Below are 16,767 nucleotides of genomic sequence, written 5' to 3'. Positions count from 1 at the left end.
AAGGAATATATTCTTGAAGCAAATAATAGGTCTTTTTTAGTTTCAGAAAATGTAAAATTTAAAGATAACACTGAGTTGCAGTGTGCTGTTGCCACCTTGATTGAGCTGCGTTCCTTAACTTCATTCAGAGAACATGTTCATTAATCCCTGCAACTGAGCTCTGATTCCATTTTCTTGAATTAAAACAAATTCAATATTGTATATAAATTCTAAATTAGAAAGGGATAGAGGAAAAGGGCAGAAAGACTGTTTTAACATAGCACCAGATTTTCAATATGAAAGTGTTAGGAAACAAAGCTTTACTTCATACAAACAAATACTTTGACTTTATGCATATTAGACTGTGAAACAGTACAGTAATGCAGCACAAGGTGAGATGAGTTTTTTTCAGAAGCCACCCCTTAAATGGTATGTATCTTCAACTGATCTGGAAGATCACAAACATGAAGCTCCATCAATCTTTTTCTAAGTTATAAGATCATTTTTAAAAATTGCAGGCTAGAACATAAATCATAATTGAAAGAAATGCTTACCTTATCAGCTTCGGCTGTGATGGTAAAAGCACAGCTTCTCAGCTGCACTTGGGACAGACTTGTTGAACTCCTTGAATTATATCCTGTGTAATTTCATGACACGCCCCATGCTGCCCATTCTGTGTTTGCCAAATCAAGTGATGGATGGAGCTCAATGTCAGGCACACAGTTTTACTGAGAGTATGCCCATTATTTGTAATAATAATCCCTAAATGAAAGCCTAAAATCTCCAGAATGAAAGATTCCCTTAATAGCATGTAGCACCTTTCAGAAAATGGTAGAGCATATTGAAAAGACTGGAGCAAAAATAATGGTAAAAGCTGTTCATTGACATTTGAATACTGAGTATGATTAGGTTACAGAAGCAAATAGCATGGCATAGCTAGTGAAAACAAAGCAAACCCAAACCAAAACAAACAAAAAAACGTGTGAAATTAAATCATACACAATGTCTCTAAGGAATTCTGAGTTACTTTCCTTATCTTTCCTCTGTAAGGAGTACTGGCAGGCCAGATCCCTCTCAGAGTCACCATTCTGTGAACATAAAAAAAATGCAGCTCATGCAGGACTGCTTGCTGTGGTATGCCCACACTACACTTACTGCAAGTTTTCTCTCTTTGGTGTTGGCTGGACAGACTATCACTATCATTAGTCTTCCTTCCCCCAGACAGTCACAGACATCGCATTTCACAGAGCCAAGTTTCATCCTAGAGCAGTCTAGCTCAGGGAACTTACCCAGAGATAAGCTCTGTGCAGATTGTCAGTGGAACTATAAGTGGAAACTATAAGTGTATTGTATAAATGTAAATTAATTTTGAAAGCAGTATTCAGAGCATCTGCATTGGGAAGATTTAGAGAGCTGAAGAAGTATGTGTTGTGGCAAGAGGGGTTGATCAGGGAAGAGTCTTTTGTTGCTTTTTAAATTCAGACATTAGGAAATTCAGACCCCAGTCAGATGCTGCAAAAGAAGAATTTGAACTCATTGCTAAAATTTCAAAGAGTGATTTAAGATGAGTTGTTCTTTTCCTTCTCCACAGGTCACAGCACCAGATGCTAGGTTCTAAAAGTGCCTTTTGTAAATACATAGACCATTCTTTCAGATCTTCCACCAGTAACTTCATGGCACATCAGGTGAAACATTCATGGTCTGCAGGACAGTCATAATATACAATAGCGAGAATAATGCAATCTCATAATTCCTTTGAAATAAAAGAATGAACAGACAACAAAAAAATTACTTTGACCTCTCTGTATGCCATGTGATTTTACAACAGAAATCCAAAGTCAATACACAAAATGCCTCTGAAATTGTCTAGAACAAATTATGTTTTCTGCAGAGAAGAGGTGGACCTCTTAACCCTTTCAGTTGTCTGTGCAAGTGGAAAGATTCTGAACGGTCCATATCTCTCCGCTTAATCCAGTCCTTATTAGTCTTGTTCAGCCAAAGATGCTAGAGCAATAATAGTAGTGAAGACCTCAATCTTGTCTGGTGCATGTAAGTACAGCTAATACTGTACACGGCACTGTCTATAGCTTAGGCCAATCTGCTACAGTCATTGCTACTCGGTGGCAGTACTTTTGAATCTATTTTAAGCCTATTTTAAAGAGAATGAGCTATTTCCTTGCTTCAACAGTACTTAAAACAGTCACCACTGTTGTGAGCCCCATTTAGGTGAAGATGGTATCACTATGCTGGTGAAAAGACAGGTCAAGTGGGTGAATGCGTCTGTGTATGGTAAACACATTAAATCACACAATTCGGAGTGCTCCTGCTGCAAGGTGTTCCTGTGGCTGCTACCCCTTCTGCCTTTCCTGCTTAAGAATGCTTTGTTTCTGTTCAAGCAGGCTTTAACACTCACTGCCACTATCCATTATGGTATACTTTATAGCTCAGATATCAAAAGATATCCAATATGTTGTACCCTGTCACTTCTAATTTTTGAGTATGCCTTGAACCTTTTTCCTTGACTATCAAATTGTCTAGCAGTACGCTCCAGCTCACCATACAAGAGCCACCTTATCGTTTCTGCACCATCTGCCCAAATCACGTTTGGCTCATCATAGACAGCCTGTAACTCAGGATCTACAAAGACATCCGGTGAGTCACTACAATATATGAGTCACTGCTACTACGTGAGTTAAATATACTCATTGATGAGAGGAATTTTTTGTCTTATGATAAAGAAGGGGCAAGAAATTCCTCCAGAAGCATGTTATTGCACATCCCAGGTTACTGTTGCTGTTAGGTGATGTTTTCCTTTTTTTTGTTTTGGTTTGTTTGTTTTTGTTTGTTTTTCTGGTCACATGAATGGTTAATTTAAAGGAAGGTGCAGAAACATCAAAATCAGTCCACAGTAAGCAAAAACTTTGATCATGGTCAGCCATCAGCACAGAATCATCAGAATATAAGAGGTCATGCATAGTCCACTCATCAACTTTAGATCTTCCATGAAGACTAGTGAGATGAAGCACACCTTCCTATAGCTGAAATGCTTCCTGGAATAACTGATAATGGATTGCCCTGTCCAGTACAACTGTGTAATGTTCCACAAACACAAAAGGATGTATTTTGTCACATGTCCTTGTTTCGACAATGCTTGTCACAAGAAAGAGGTCAGGTAAGACTTCGCTGCCCTTTGCTCTGCCAGGCATTTCATTGTGGGCCTGTACCTAAACTAACAGATTCTTGGACATTTGATCTTTTCCAAAAGAATATGAAGTCCAGGTCAACTCACACACCAAAATCTCTCATTCTATCACAAAAACCTATGCAGATAGAGATTTTGTTCTCCTCTATGCTTTCACTCTTTTGCCAGCAAGAAGGAATATATTGGTATTTTTGTGTGTTTTTCATGTCCAGGATGACTGCCAGAGATTTTTTAGCTAGTTGTGGTTGCAAACCTTGGCACTGTAGCTATCAGTGATGGTTTCTCTCTCAGTTGTTCTGTGGGATTATGTTGTTTCCCCAGACCAAAGAAAATGACGTGTCTGGTCAAACTGCTTTGGACATGAGCTCACAGCCCACCTGGCACCTTTCTGCAGCAGCACTGTGCCACTTTGAAGAGACTGAAATTGTTGCCTGCAGTGCTGCCTTTTTCCTTCACAGACGATGTCAAAAGTGTGTATTTCAGTGTTGGCAGCATGGAATTCTCCAGCGAAAGCACCTTCAGAAGGATCCTGTGATGGCCTTGGCCACAAGTATCTCACACCTACTCAATGCGTTTGCTTAATAGCAAGCACACAGTGTCCAGGGGCTGCTGTTACACCAATTCTGGTCTAGGCCACACAGCACCCCCTTTGTTGGTCACCACAGAGTATCCAAAATCCCTCGTCCGTTCCTCAAGTCCCTGGGATCAGCCAACAGCCAGGATGAAGCCATGGGTGGTCTTCCCTCACCAAGTCCTAGGGAGGCAGCGTGGTAACCAGGCCCTTACACCTGCTGTACATGAGCTGGCCACTGGCATCAGGGTCCGTCCCCTGCCTGTGTTACCATGCCTGTCACTTCAGCTTCTACCACTCACTGGAAGGCTGCCCAGCATGCTGGTTGTCTTGGAGTATCCTTCTAGAAATAATGGCATTTTTCTTTTGCACAAAATAGGATAAACTAATCTCTTGGATTGTTCCAGCACAGCTATCTTTCCATAAAGCCTTTCTCCTCTTTTTCTGACTGGTAGCCTCCTGAGATTCCTCATAATATTCCTGTCGTGTTTCCTGGCCCCTGCAGGAAAGGACTACTGTAGAAAAGAAGAAATTCCACTGTACAGGACTCAAAACCATCATGTTGCCATTGCAGACAAGAGCCTGGGGGTCCTGGTGGACACCAGGTTGACTTTAAGCCTGGAGGCAAGAAGGCACGGAAGGGATCTTACTCATCTGTATAAATGCTTGATGGGTGTGAGTAAAGAAGATGGAGCCAAACTTTCTCAGTGGTATCCAGTGGACCAGCAAGTGGGAATAGGCACAACTTGAAATACCATGCCTCGTATCACTTCCCGTGTCTTTCCTGCCAACCCTTCTGTCAGGTGCTGCACAACAGTTCCTCAGAGAAACAGGGTCTTAATTCTTCAGAAAGCACAAAAGGCCAGTAGCCTGTTATTTAAGCAGAGACTACTGTGGCAGAAATTCCAGTAGCATCAGGTAGGTTTTCAAGATATATTTTTTTTTAATTTATCTTTTTTAGTTAACATTTTTGAAACAGTCTAACACTGTTAAGACTTCAGCCTTTTTAAAAAACAGAAATACTCTTAGGTGTCTATTGGCATGAGAGCCACAACCAGGCCTGGGAACTGAAACCTGCCAGACTAAAGCACAGAGGTGCTCCAGCAGAGCACGGGGGTCCCTCAGTGCTCCAGGAACACCTGCACTCTGCTCAGCAAGCAAGGTAAAGCAGCTCAACCCGTTTCTCTGGGGCAAGGGAAGGGCTGCTTCTCCCAAATCTCCCCAGAACTTTGCAGAGCTTGGAGGCCACAGCAGGCATTCATCATCCCACCCATCAGGCCTGCCACCCCCTTTCATGAGAAACACTTTTAGCCTGACCTTTAAATATGTGTCTCCTACATGGTCAGTGATGGCCAGGGCCAGGGCCCAGCCATCAGTATTTTGTTGCAGTTGCTGAATTTACACTCTTTCTCATCTTCTGTTTTCCTTCTTGAAAAAGAGGAAGTTTTGTACTTGCTTGTAAGCAAGCAACCTTCATTTTATTTTATTTTTTCCCATTCCTTCATTTTGACCTTCGCTGTCATTCTGGAAACAGTGTAGGTCATTGAGGCATATCTTTGCCCTTCAAGCATTTCCTAGTTTAATAATCATGGAAAGGCTAACTTGCAAATAAAATGCTTGTCAGTGCTCGTATTGTTTATGTATATTGGCTTTTACATTGAGAAGACTGGATCAACTGCATCTGGCTATAAAAGATGAAAAAGGCAAATGCTTATGGTAAACACTGAGATGTTGAAATTTCTCTTCCCTTGCAACTGTTCATATCACTGCTTCCACTTCTAAAGAACAAAAAATAAAGCTTACTTGGTAAAATATTTGTTTTTACCACTGAGAAACAAATGGGTCTGTATTAAGCATATCCTGATAATATACAAATAATGTAGCATTGTACTGGGTCTGGCTGGAATGTTAACTTTCCCGGCAGCAGCCCATACAGTGCCGTACTCTGTACTTGTAGCTGGAACAGCAGTGTTATCACACCAGTGTTGTGTCTACTGCTGAGCAGCAGTGGCACAGCGTTGGGCCTTTCTCTAACCCTCCTAGGGGGTGGGCAAAAAAGTGAGGAGAGAAACATCACTAGGGCAGCTGACCTAAACCAATCAAAGGGATATTCCATACCATGTGGTGTCACACTCAGCAATAAAAGGTGGAAACAGGAAGAAGAGGGGGGGGGGTGGGCTCTCGTTGAGAAGACGTCGGTCCTCCTCTCGAACACCGGCTGCGTGCGTTGAGGCCTTGCTTCAAGGACGTGGTCAATCATCGCTCATTTGTGGGAAGTAGAGAGTAATTTCTTTCCTCTGCACTTCCATATAGCTTTCATTTATTTTGTTTGTTTGTTTTCCTCCCTTTTTCCCCTTTCCCTTTTATTTTCCCCTTAGTTAAATTGTTTAGTTCATGGTAGTCTTTATTTAATTATTATAATTATTTCCCTTTAATTAAATTATCCTTATCTCAACCCGTGAGTTGTTCTTTGCTTTACTTCTCCCCCTCCTTATCTAAAGGAGGGGGAGTGAGAGAGCGGTTGTGGGGTTTAGCTGCCCAGCACAGTAAAACCACCACAAGCATCAGCTGGTTTTTTTTTTCTACAGATCTGCTTTTATCACACCCCACTAATGTGGTAATGCTAATGTGGAAATAACCAGACATGGAAATGCTTTGCCTAATAGTTTTCGACCTATTTATTCTTATGCCTTTCAAGTTGTATCATAGAATCATGGAATGGTTTAGGTTGGAAGGGACATCAAAGATCATTTAACTCCAATCCACCTTCCACTAGACCAAGTTACTCAAAGCCCTATCTAACCTGGCCTTGAATCTGGCCACAGTTTTTCAGATGATTTCATCATCTAAAAGGGCAAAACTGCTAAAATAGTTGTTCCTTGAAATATTTTCCGAAGAAATTGTCAGAGCATCTTTAATACCTGTTGGAATTGCATAGAAAAATACACATGAATAAATCAGTATTCCATTGTGTTATTTCTTGTTAATCTGAAATACAGAGAGGAATAAAACGCAGGTTGTAGGACTTCATGGAGTTCTACTTGAAGATCAAAACTCCTAAAAATTTCATAAATACCTAAGAAGCTTCAGATCTACATCCTTTATTCATTCTCAAAATATGATTTTGTAGTAAATTACATTTTACTCACAGCTGTTCAAATGTAATGGTATTTTTCAGTGTGTTGTTCATAAAGTTAATATCATTCACATGGCAAATATTCATAGTGTCTCTTTTATTATATTAACAAAAACAAAATCAGTTTTATGCATCAAAATCAAAAATGTGCGATTAGAATGAAAACATAATATTGAGCCAATAGATCCATATTTGCAGACGGCAATTTGCACATAGGAAGAAAAGACAGAAAATATTAGGATTCTCATATGTTTCTTCGAAGATGTGATCACAGGAACATAGAAGCCCAGATATATTCATGGAAAAATTTTGTGCTCCAGTTTTGAACTCCACCTGAGGGCTTTCTAGAGAATAAGTGAAGATTACTAGCTAAGAAAACTCAACAGAGACAGGGATAATTTTGAAAAGTGTTTTCTTTCATATGGAGAAATCATATTCTTTTACAGAATCTGCAGGATTTTAGAAACACATACACAAACAGACAAACCACAATTTTCTCAAATTTGAAGTTTCTTCCAAAGTTTTAAACAAAAAATCAGACAGTTCTTTTGCCCAGTGGTTCTCACTAAATTTTGAATTATGAGGATCACTTGGATCTCCATGGTTCAGGCTTTGAATCTACACTCTGTGAAAAGTAATAACTGTACCTATACAAAATTAGATCTAGTTCCATTTTCTGAAGCAGAAGGGAGACTCTTCATGACATTGGATAACCTCTGCAAGAAATTCAAAATTACATGAGGAACTCATGGTTAGAGGGCAGCTCTGGTAACAGTGAACATGTACAACATTTCCCAATAGCTAAGTAAAAAACTTAAAATTTACGTAGCCACCAGTCAATAATGTGCACACTAGAAACATTTCCACAAACATCTCCTCCAGACTGGAGATCTCAAAGCCCAACTTTTAGGAGTGGCAACATGGGTTTGTCAGCAGGATTCTGCAGGGGATTGGGATGTCTACAGCCCATGGCTTTCTATGTGATGGGTGCCCAGTGACTTGGGGTCGTGCCTGCAATTTGTTCCTTGAGTGAAAATCACTTGGCCCTTTCCTGGCTGATGAGTGCTTTCATTCTCACCTTCTTTTTGGCTCAGTCTTCGCTTAGCTCAAGCCATTCTGTAACCAGTATGAGAAAAGAAGTAGTAACCATGTTTGCTGCTGTGTCTTCACCTGAGGGTATGTCTTTGCTACGGAAGCTTCCAAAATAGGCATTTCTTAGATCAGGTTTTCCAGTTGGAGAAAATACTGAAGAGATAAGATTATGATACAATACTACAGTAAAGGGATTTTCTGAGGGAGGGGAAGGCATGTGTTATTTCCAACTCTTTCTCTTGTTAGGGGGAACAATATCTACCAAAGTAGACAATGCTGTTGGTTGGGTTATGTTTGATCAAGAAGAGGAATGGGTGGTCAGCCCTAAACTCTTCAAACTCAGAGGAGTCCTTGATGTCTCCCATCACCCCTATTGAGCCTGCCACCTCCATGCCCTCTTCATTGACTTCCATGTACGCCCCATGCACAGCCTCAGACATCTTCAGGTTCTCTGCAGAAGAGATACCAGACAGATTGGCTGAGGGGCTGAACAAGTCTGTCATTCCCAAGGACACTAAGACAGATGTGAGGTTATATTTTTCCTCAATCTTCATGCGAGGGAGGTACACTTTCACTACCCTCCTTTCCATCACACTGGGATTGGTCCACTGTGTCAGCTTTTCAAAGCTGATTTTGTTCTCAATCTGCAAAGAGAGGTAGCAAATGAAATACCTGTGATGACAATGCAACTTCTTCCCACCATTTATTTTAATCAAGAGTATCAACATCATTCTAGTTTATCACTTGCTTCTCTAATACTACCTGTGTCACCGTCCCCTTTTCAGTTCCTTACCCATCTGACACATCCCCTTTTGTACAACTAATCTTGTGTCTGAGGTGGCACAACATAGCAGCCAGCTTGTGAAAAAAGATTGCAAAAAATGCCATGAAAATTTATATACAGTCAATAGTACCAAACAAAAAAGAACACTTACAAAACTTCTACAGTGTTCTGAGAGCATCTTATTTATAATGTCTGATGAGGGTTTTTCAAATAAATCATAAGGGATTCCTGAACCTCATCAGTTCTAACAACATATACTCAACAGTTCATACAGGGGGATGGGTGAAATTACACAGAATCACAGAATCACAGAATTTCTAGGTTGGAAGAGACCTCAAGATCATCGAGTCCAACCTCTGACCTAACGCTAACAGTCCCCACTAAACCATATCCCTAAGCTCTACATCTAAACCTCTCAATGAAGAAAAATCTGCCCATACATACATCACCTTCTGCAAGGCTACAACTTAACAACACTCCTTTACCTTTATTTTGTTAGCTATGCTCTTTGTTCTTTCAGATTGAGTGCCAGGCCCTCCTAAGAGGCCAGTGTCTACCTGAGCACCTGCTAGCACCTGGGCAGCTGGTGTGCTCCCCTCATGGTGTCAGAGGACAGCACAAGCTCTGATGGCAGCCAGCTGCCACTGCACTGATAACTCCTGTGCTTCCCCTGACAGGGCCATACCTGCTCCAGGCCAGAAACCTCGTCAGGCAACAACACCAACATGCTCAGCTCTCCGCTGGCATATGGAAGCTCCAGGATCTTCATTTTCTCCGCAGCCACCATGGCCACCTTAAACGTGCTGTTCTGAATCATCATTTGCACAGGCTTGCTGTCTTGCTGCAAAACAGAAGCATGAGGTGAGGAGCATGAGCAGGGAGCAATTTTCTCTTTAATTGAGTATATGTTCAAGCTTTCAAAGGAAGTGGGCTCGATCCTCAGGCCGTGCCTCCATTTCATCTCTTGATGGCCGATGGCCGCAGTGCATGGGGCCTGTGGCACGCAGCCTGCTGGCCGTGCAAGCTGACAGCTGTCCTGGCCACACGCTGTGCCTGTGCCCCTACCTTTGTCATGCTGAAGGGCATTTCCCGAGTGTCTTCTTCCTTGAAGGCTCTCTTCCACGTGCCTTTGAAGTATATGGCATTAACGAGGACCAGCGCAGTATTGAGATCAACGGAGCTTGGTACCAGGAAGTCTTGGATGCGTCCTGTAAGAAGGAAGCAAGAGTGCTGAAACACACCTCCTCTGGTTTTCCTGGGTGCCTGCAATGAAGGGCATGGGGCTGGAGGGAGCTTCTTTGAGGGGTTTTGTTTTTGTAGCCATAGTCTTGCATTTTAGAGGTCAACCAACATGCTGTTACTTGAGCTGACTTTCTCCTCTTCAAATGACAGGGTGTGGAATTCAGATTCCTGAGGATGATTTAATACAAAACAACTAACACTTGGTCAGACATTTCTGCAAGAAGACAGGAAGGTTTAAGGATTCGTACACATCCCAGGAATATCTCAAATAAGTGTTTGGAAAAAGACTTGCACAGATAAGAAGGAACAGGAGAGGGAAGTAGGGAGACAGAAAATCTATATCCCACTGCTTCCTTCTCATGTGTCACTCTTATTTTTCCTTTCATCTGAGCCCTGATAAATATATGCACATGCCTTAATCATTCTTCTACTGCCACCACCCTAATGGCTGCATTACTTTCTTCCACGGAAGGCCGTATTTTACCCATTCAGCACACACTTGTAAAATGATGCCAATATGTTAGGGAAGCTGGGGCTAGTCTTGCAAGAGTTACACTCTGCAGGCACAGAAACTGTGCATGCCCAGGCACCTCTGCTTTTGCTAGATAGATTTAAAATGCACTGCCACACAGGTGGAATATAGTCTTATATTTTTCCATATTAATGGAAATATTATTTTTTCCGTATTAATCCATATTAACAGATATTTTCACAGGAAATATCCATTAATGCGGATGGAAAGAAGAAATTTCTCCTCTACTGTTTAGTCTTTCCAGAAGTTGTTCAAGCACAGTCGTAATGAGAAATTATATTTCAAACTCTTCTCTGACCTTACCCTCTGTCTGTTTTTCCACCCAGGAATTAATGAGCTGTCTGGCTTGATCTGATGCTTTTTTGAAGTTCACTGTTTCCAGACCTACTCTGTACAGTTTCTTCACACATTTTAAGTATATCTGTAAAGACAGCAGTTGTAGCCACCAAACCAGTCAGTTTGTAAAAAGACTATGATGGTGAAATAAAATACAGATAAACAGACTCAATTTTTGTAGTGATGCCATAGCTAGATTGCTCTCATTGCTTGTTTTCTGGACAAAATAGTTAAAACTGGGCCAGAAAAAAAGTTATTCTGATGCATAACATTTTCATATCTGACATTTTTATTACTTGACCAGTTAAGAGTATGTACTAGAAATGCAGAAATATTTTCTTGAAGAAAGCCTGATCCAAAATCAGCTTCAGGTCCATTGGAGAGTGCTTTGTTATCACTATGTCCACTCTTTCTTTTGAATTATTTTTCCTTATTTTTAAAGATAAGAAATTTATTTGATTTAGAATATTTGTATGCTTTATTTTGAAAATGTCAACTAAATGATTTAGACACTTCAAAAAGGTTTTTTTGAGGTGGGGTTTTCAAATGAAGAAACATACTGAAATCAAATTATTTCCTACAGGGAAAAAATGAGAAGGAGGGAGGGAGAGAAGGAAGGAGAGAGGAAAAGAAGAGAAGGGAGGGAAGAAGGAAGAGAAAGCTGTTACAATGAAAGGAATTTGTGGGGCAGGGAGAGGGAAATATTACATTCCCAGTTAGTTTTCTTTATTAACTCCATTTATTTTTGAATAGGGTCATCTTTTTCCCCTGGAATTGCTTCCCATGCAGGCTATTTTCAGGGGCAAAGGGAAAAGCTGGGGGAGTCCAGTGAGGAGTGTTGGATTAACAGATCCCCTATTCCAGGCAGTACTCCTGGATTGCAGATTTATGCAAGGCTTAGAAATAAATCACTCTGAAGTGCAACTTACCGGTAGGATTGGACATGACTTTTCAGCATAGAGTCTGTTGGCAAGGTAGACTGAATGATTGGCTTTTGGTGTAGTGATATCAGAGAGAAGTTCCTTGAATAGTATGTGGATGTTCATAGACTTGCCACACTGAGTTATTAATGAGAAAGAAAAAGAAAAAAAAAAGTATAGATGTTAGCTTACTTCACTAGAAAGACAGCTACTTATAATCACACATGAAAACACACAGTATTAGGACATTTGCAAACAAATGTATTGGAGTATAAAAGCTCCATGGGAGGGATGTTCTTTTAAGCAATTAATGATGTACAATTCATAGCATCTAGTGATACTTAGCCTAGGTTATAGCAATATATATATATAGCAATTTCAGATGAATCTGAAACCACATGCCTGAGGAGAAAAGTGATAATTGAAGAAAAAATCAGGTGTCTGATTACATTTGGTGAGTTGTCCTGCATACAATGTCTAGTTCCCTCCTTCTGCTTTCATTTTCATGGCACCTTTGTGCTGAAGCTGCAGATAGGAGTAATGATAGGTGACAAGGGAGTTGAGAACTATCTTATAGTATAGTCTTATAGTATAGTCATATAGTCTTCTCGTCCTTCAAGTCCAACCTTGTTTTTGGAGATCCAAAATGGATGGGGACAGGCCTAGGAGAATGGCTCATGTTATCTTTGCAGCTGCAGCAAATGAACATGGAGGAAAGCACACAGGTGTTTCATGTGCTGTCCCCCAGCAGCACCTGCAGGTGTGCAAGCTCTTATTAATCCAGGAAGGTAATACATTCTTCCCTATTCTATCACTTTTTTTCTGGTGCAACATATGCAACCTGCCTTATTTTTCTGTTTGTTTGTTTGTTTGTTTTGGGGAGAGGAGGGATATTTTTTGAACAAACTTGAGTTTTCCACTTGCATGTCTTGGACTGAGAGAACTAGCTAAGATTTGGGAAGGGAATTGACCTATTTGAAGCACACCCAGAACACTTTTATTTTCTATTCTCAGGAGAAAAATTGGAGAGAGAAATTAATGTACCTTAGGTTTCTGTACCTTGGTCTGAACGCTTCCTCCAAGTCCTGCAATGCTGTCAAAGTGAAGAACCTGCAATGGCAAGTAACAGCAGAAGAAATGAAGTATGTGAAGTCCACTCAGAGTCACTGCTATTTGTGTTTAAACTATGGGCTTGGAATAACTGGGTCTGACTAACACTGGGTCTCATGTGAGCTTGAAATATTTTTTTTTTTACTGCATGCACTACTTCAAAAATTTGTGAGTACAATCTTCAGTTTAGATCACTTATTTTCCAGTCTAGAAACCAGCTACACGCATACTTTATTTATAACTGTGACTCTTGCTTTCATCTTTTATATATTACAAATTGTCCATCCCATCTGGAAGGGGGCTAGTTTGTGAGATAATATAAACTGAGGAGATCTGCCTTAACCATTCTTCAAGACTTCTCCTTAATGGAAGTCATTCTTGCCCTACACAGTGAAAAGCAATGATAAGTGAAAAGTTAGTTCCCGATCCAAACATGGTTTGGTTGAATGGCTGAATGCCATTCTTCCACCCAAGTTTGAATCCAGTGGTAAATGTGATTATGGCTGGTCCTGCAACTTGAGAAGTCCCAAAGACGTTGATGGGTGATCTGTTGTTGTGTTGAACAGTATAAAAAGGAACTTGCATCTGTTTTATGTAACTTACCTTTTCCATCTGGTACTCAGTGTTGCCTCTGGCTCCCAGATAGACCATGGCCAAGGCTGCAATGATGCTCAGGGGGGAATACAAGATGTTCTCATTGGCATGGTGAACTTTAAGCTCATTGAATACATCAAAACAGAATTCTGCATTTGCTGCACTGATGGACCCCATTGTGAAATCAGAGTTATCTGAAACAAACAGAAATATGACTGTGTGCTGTTGATATGTGGCTTCAGAAAGAGATACTGGCTCATCATTCAAATACTATCTTGTTCATTTAAGCTCTGCTTTTTTTGTTTGTTTGTGTTGTTTTGTTTTTTGAGAGGGAGAAAAAGCACATGCATATATGCCATAAATACAGGGTTTGGCTGTAAAGCTTGATGCACTATACAGCTGCATTAGTTCAATCAGATAAATGTCCTACCCATGCAAGTTAAGGTTATTCCTTCAGAGTATTTATTGAAATCTACAGTCATTCTCTTTCTTTCTTTTTGAGTCTGAGACCAAGAAAGCTGTATATTGTTTTTCTCTCTCTAGAATAGTTAAAGTTGGAGGAATAGCATATCCATGGTTTCGGGTACGTGTTCCACTATGTGACCTGAGAGGTGTCTTGTGTTAATGACTGTGGAACCACGGGCTGTGTGAATCATCTTACTCTACCTCACCCGAGTTCTCCACAGAGTGGGATTGAGAAAAAAATGCTTTAAGTCAAAAAAAAAAAAAAAAAAAAAATCTTAAAAAGATAAAAGAACAGCTTTAATGTGACACCAGATTTTTGAACAAAACATAGAGGCATCCCTACTTAAACTATGGTATACAAACACTGATTTTGCACACCTAAAACTATTTGACAGTCAAACAGTATAAAACATATTGACAAGGCAATGTAAAATTACTATATACACTTGTGTTTTTTTCCATATCTGTCTTATACCTACCTTAAAGTTCTTAAACATAATGTTCCTCTTTTTTTTCTTTTTTCTTTTTTTTTTTTTCATATAAAAGAATACAAATTAGAAGTTACACTTGGAGAAATACTTACCCCACAATCTTCAAAGAGGCATGTAATAATCCAGCTTGCCAGCTGAATCTACGCAGATTCTCTGAGCTCTTGGTGATATATACAGTACCATTTGGGACACTCCCCCTGTTAGCCTTCAAAGAGTCATCCTTTGAGTTACTACCCTTCGTCACTGCTTTTTGATTCATTGCCCTTCAAACCATTGAGTAGACCAACATTAGACTGGTGCTATATTTGCAGCCAGCCAAACTTTAGTGAAGTATATTAGTGGAGTAAAACCTGATAAAATAATGGAATGATTCAAGCTTTTTCTGTATCTTACAAGGCTGTAACAAGGCAAGTGGAGTTCAAGTCTCAAAGCATGTTTTGTGTTATTCCTTTGAAGTTAAACATTAATTTGATTGAGACGTAGAGGTAACTAGAGACAAATGACTAATGAATTAAAAATAAGGAAAAGAGGAAAAACAGCGTTGCAAAGTTATTTAGCAAAGCATAATACATTTTTAATAAACTTAGCTATAAAACCAGAGTGAAAGATTCTCACGTTCAGATGAATCTAAGGATCCTAAAATATTATGAGAAAATAAGATGTAGTTATCATAGAGTCGTAGAATGGCTTGGGTTGGAAGGGACCCTAAAGGATCAGTTCCAGCTCCTGGAAAGGGACACCGGAGTTCATCATCAACGAACACCTGCAGCTAAAGCTGAGAAAAGACTGTTCTTCACTCCATTTTTCACTTGAAGTAAAACTGTATCAGATATAAGCTCAAGGCTATACAGCATACATGTGTGAGGAGAAAGCACATTTTGCTGAAAATTCATCCTGATGAAAAAAATCAGAGCAGCAGTGTTGAGATGAATTAGAAGACAGTGTAGGCATGGCAGAGGAAGAGATTTGAGGAACAGTCAAAAAGTGTCTGCTGCTTTATGAAGTCAGATCCCAGAGTATTCAGATATTCAGAAATAACCAGCCATTAGAATTTAAAGGATGATTGGAGGTCAGCTTTTAGTTTTCATTCTCCACAGGTCACAGAAACAAGGCCCGTTGTACGTGCATGGGCCATTCTCATATATCTTCTATACCTACCTTTTAACTATGACAGGTAAATAAACTACTGTCTGAAGGTACATTCATGGTCTGTTAGACAATTATAATGCACAATATCAAGTATAACTCAATTGTAAAAGGCTATTACTCTTTATTGAAAAAATAGACTAGATGAGCACTAAAGAAATGAATCCAGCCTCTGTAAAAGCCATGGGAGGGAATAATAGAAGACCCAAATTTTTACATATTAAGGCAGAGAGTTTACATATTAAGGCAGAGGTAGTTGCACCACTGGTGAAGGGGAAAGGAAGTCACTTTACCCTTTGTGGTGTGTTTTGTTTTGCTGGAGTTCAGGCATGTTTGTGCAGACCCTGATAACTGGGGTAGCTTTCAGTTTCTGAGCTCAGAATGAGCTTTTCATCTGAAGATGTTATAGCAATCATGGGATGGGAAAATCTACAGACAGTAAGCGGTTTTCCTCCCATCTTGTTCAATGGTCTCTGTTCTATGGATTTAACTTTGTCCTGTCAAACTTTTCCTGCCTGAGAGCACAAGTTTTGTGTGGAAATAGCTGTAGTGCATAGTGTGTCTTCTCTTATGCTTCCATATTCACATTAGAATTCCAGCCACAGGTTATTCAAACATGTCTTCAAGGCTTCCTTGAGAGCTTTTCTGGGTACCTACACTCCTCTGTATGCTAGGTTTCAGTGTCTGTGTCCTCTGTGGGCATCTGTGGAGCATGCACCTGAAGGACACAACCAGCCCTGCACAGATGGCCAGTGTTTTCACCTCTGACTGATGTCCAAGATTTTCTCCACAAACATTTTGTTGCACCATCTCCTCTAGCATAGAGCATGAGAGTGTTTTTGACGTGTTCTCCCAGCCAGTATATTTGCCTTCTTTGCAAACTCTACCTCTGCAACAGAACAATCACTACAACAGTTTTGCACACACCTAGGATGAGCATCTGATAACGTACCATTTCCCTGTTTGTGAATGACACTAGGTTTCTTCATGTGAAAAACTATTTCATCAAGGCAGGCAAGATAGCTTAAAACACCCAAAGTAAATGAGAGGATGACGGAGATGAAGTTTGGTTCTACAAGTGGTCACAGACAGGGCAGAATACCTTCTCCAGAGAGTAGTCTACCACTACACAGGCTTGGATTTGTTTTGCATTTTTTCTACACTGAA

General features: G+C 40.2%; 1 protein-coding gene across 1 annotated transcript; it reads right to left on the bottom strand.

Moving 5' to 3' along the window:
• Positions 1-8,222: 8,222 nt before the first annotated feature.
• Positions 8,223-13,675, bottom strand: LOC309874648 (ovalbumin-related protein X-like; the record flags this gene model as incomplete). The annotated part of the gene is made up of 7 exons (XM_082753032.1): positions 8,223-8,624; positions 9,450-9,605; positions 9,830-9,972; positions 10,842-10,959; positions 11,804-11,932; positions 12,854-12,904; positions 13,508-13,675. The coding sequence occupies 7 exons, from the start codon at positions 13,673-13,675 to the stop codon at positions 8,223-8,225; spliced, it is 1,167 nt and encodes a 388-aa protein (XP_082609158.1).
• Between the last annotated feature and the right edge of the window lie 3,092 nt (positions 13,676-16,767).

This window comes from Aythya marila (genome assembly GCF_965140915.1).
Source record: "Aythya marila genome assembly, chromosome: 2".
Classification (NCBI taxonomy): domain Eukaryota; kingdom Metazoa; phylum Chordata; class Aves; order Anseriformes; family Anatidae; genus Aythya; species Aythya marila.
This window is presented reverse-complemented; position numbering and strand designations above follow the sequence as displayed.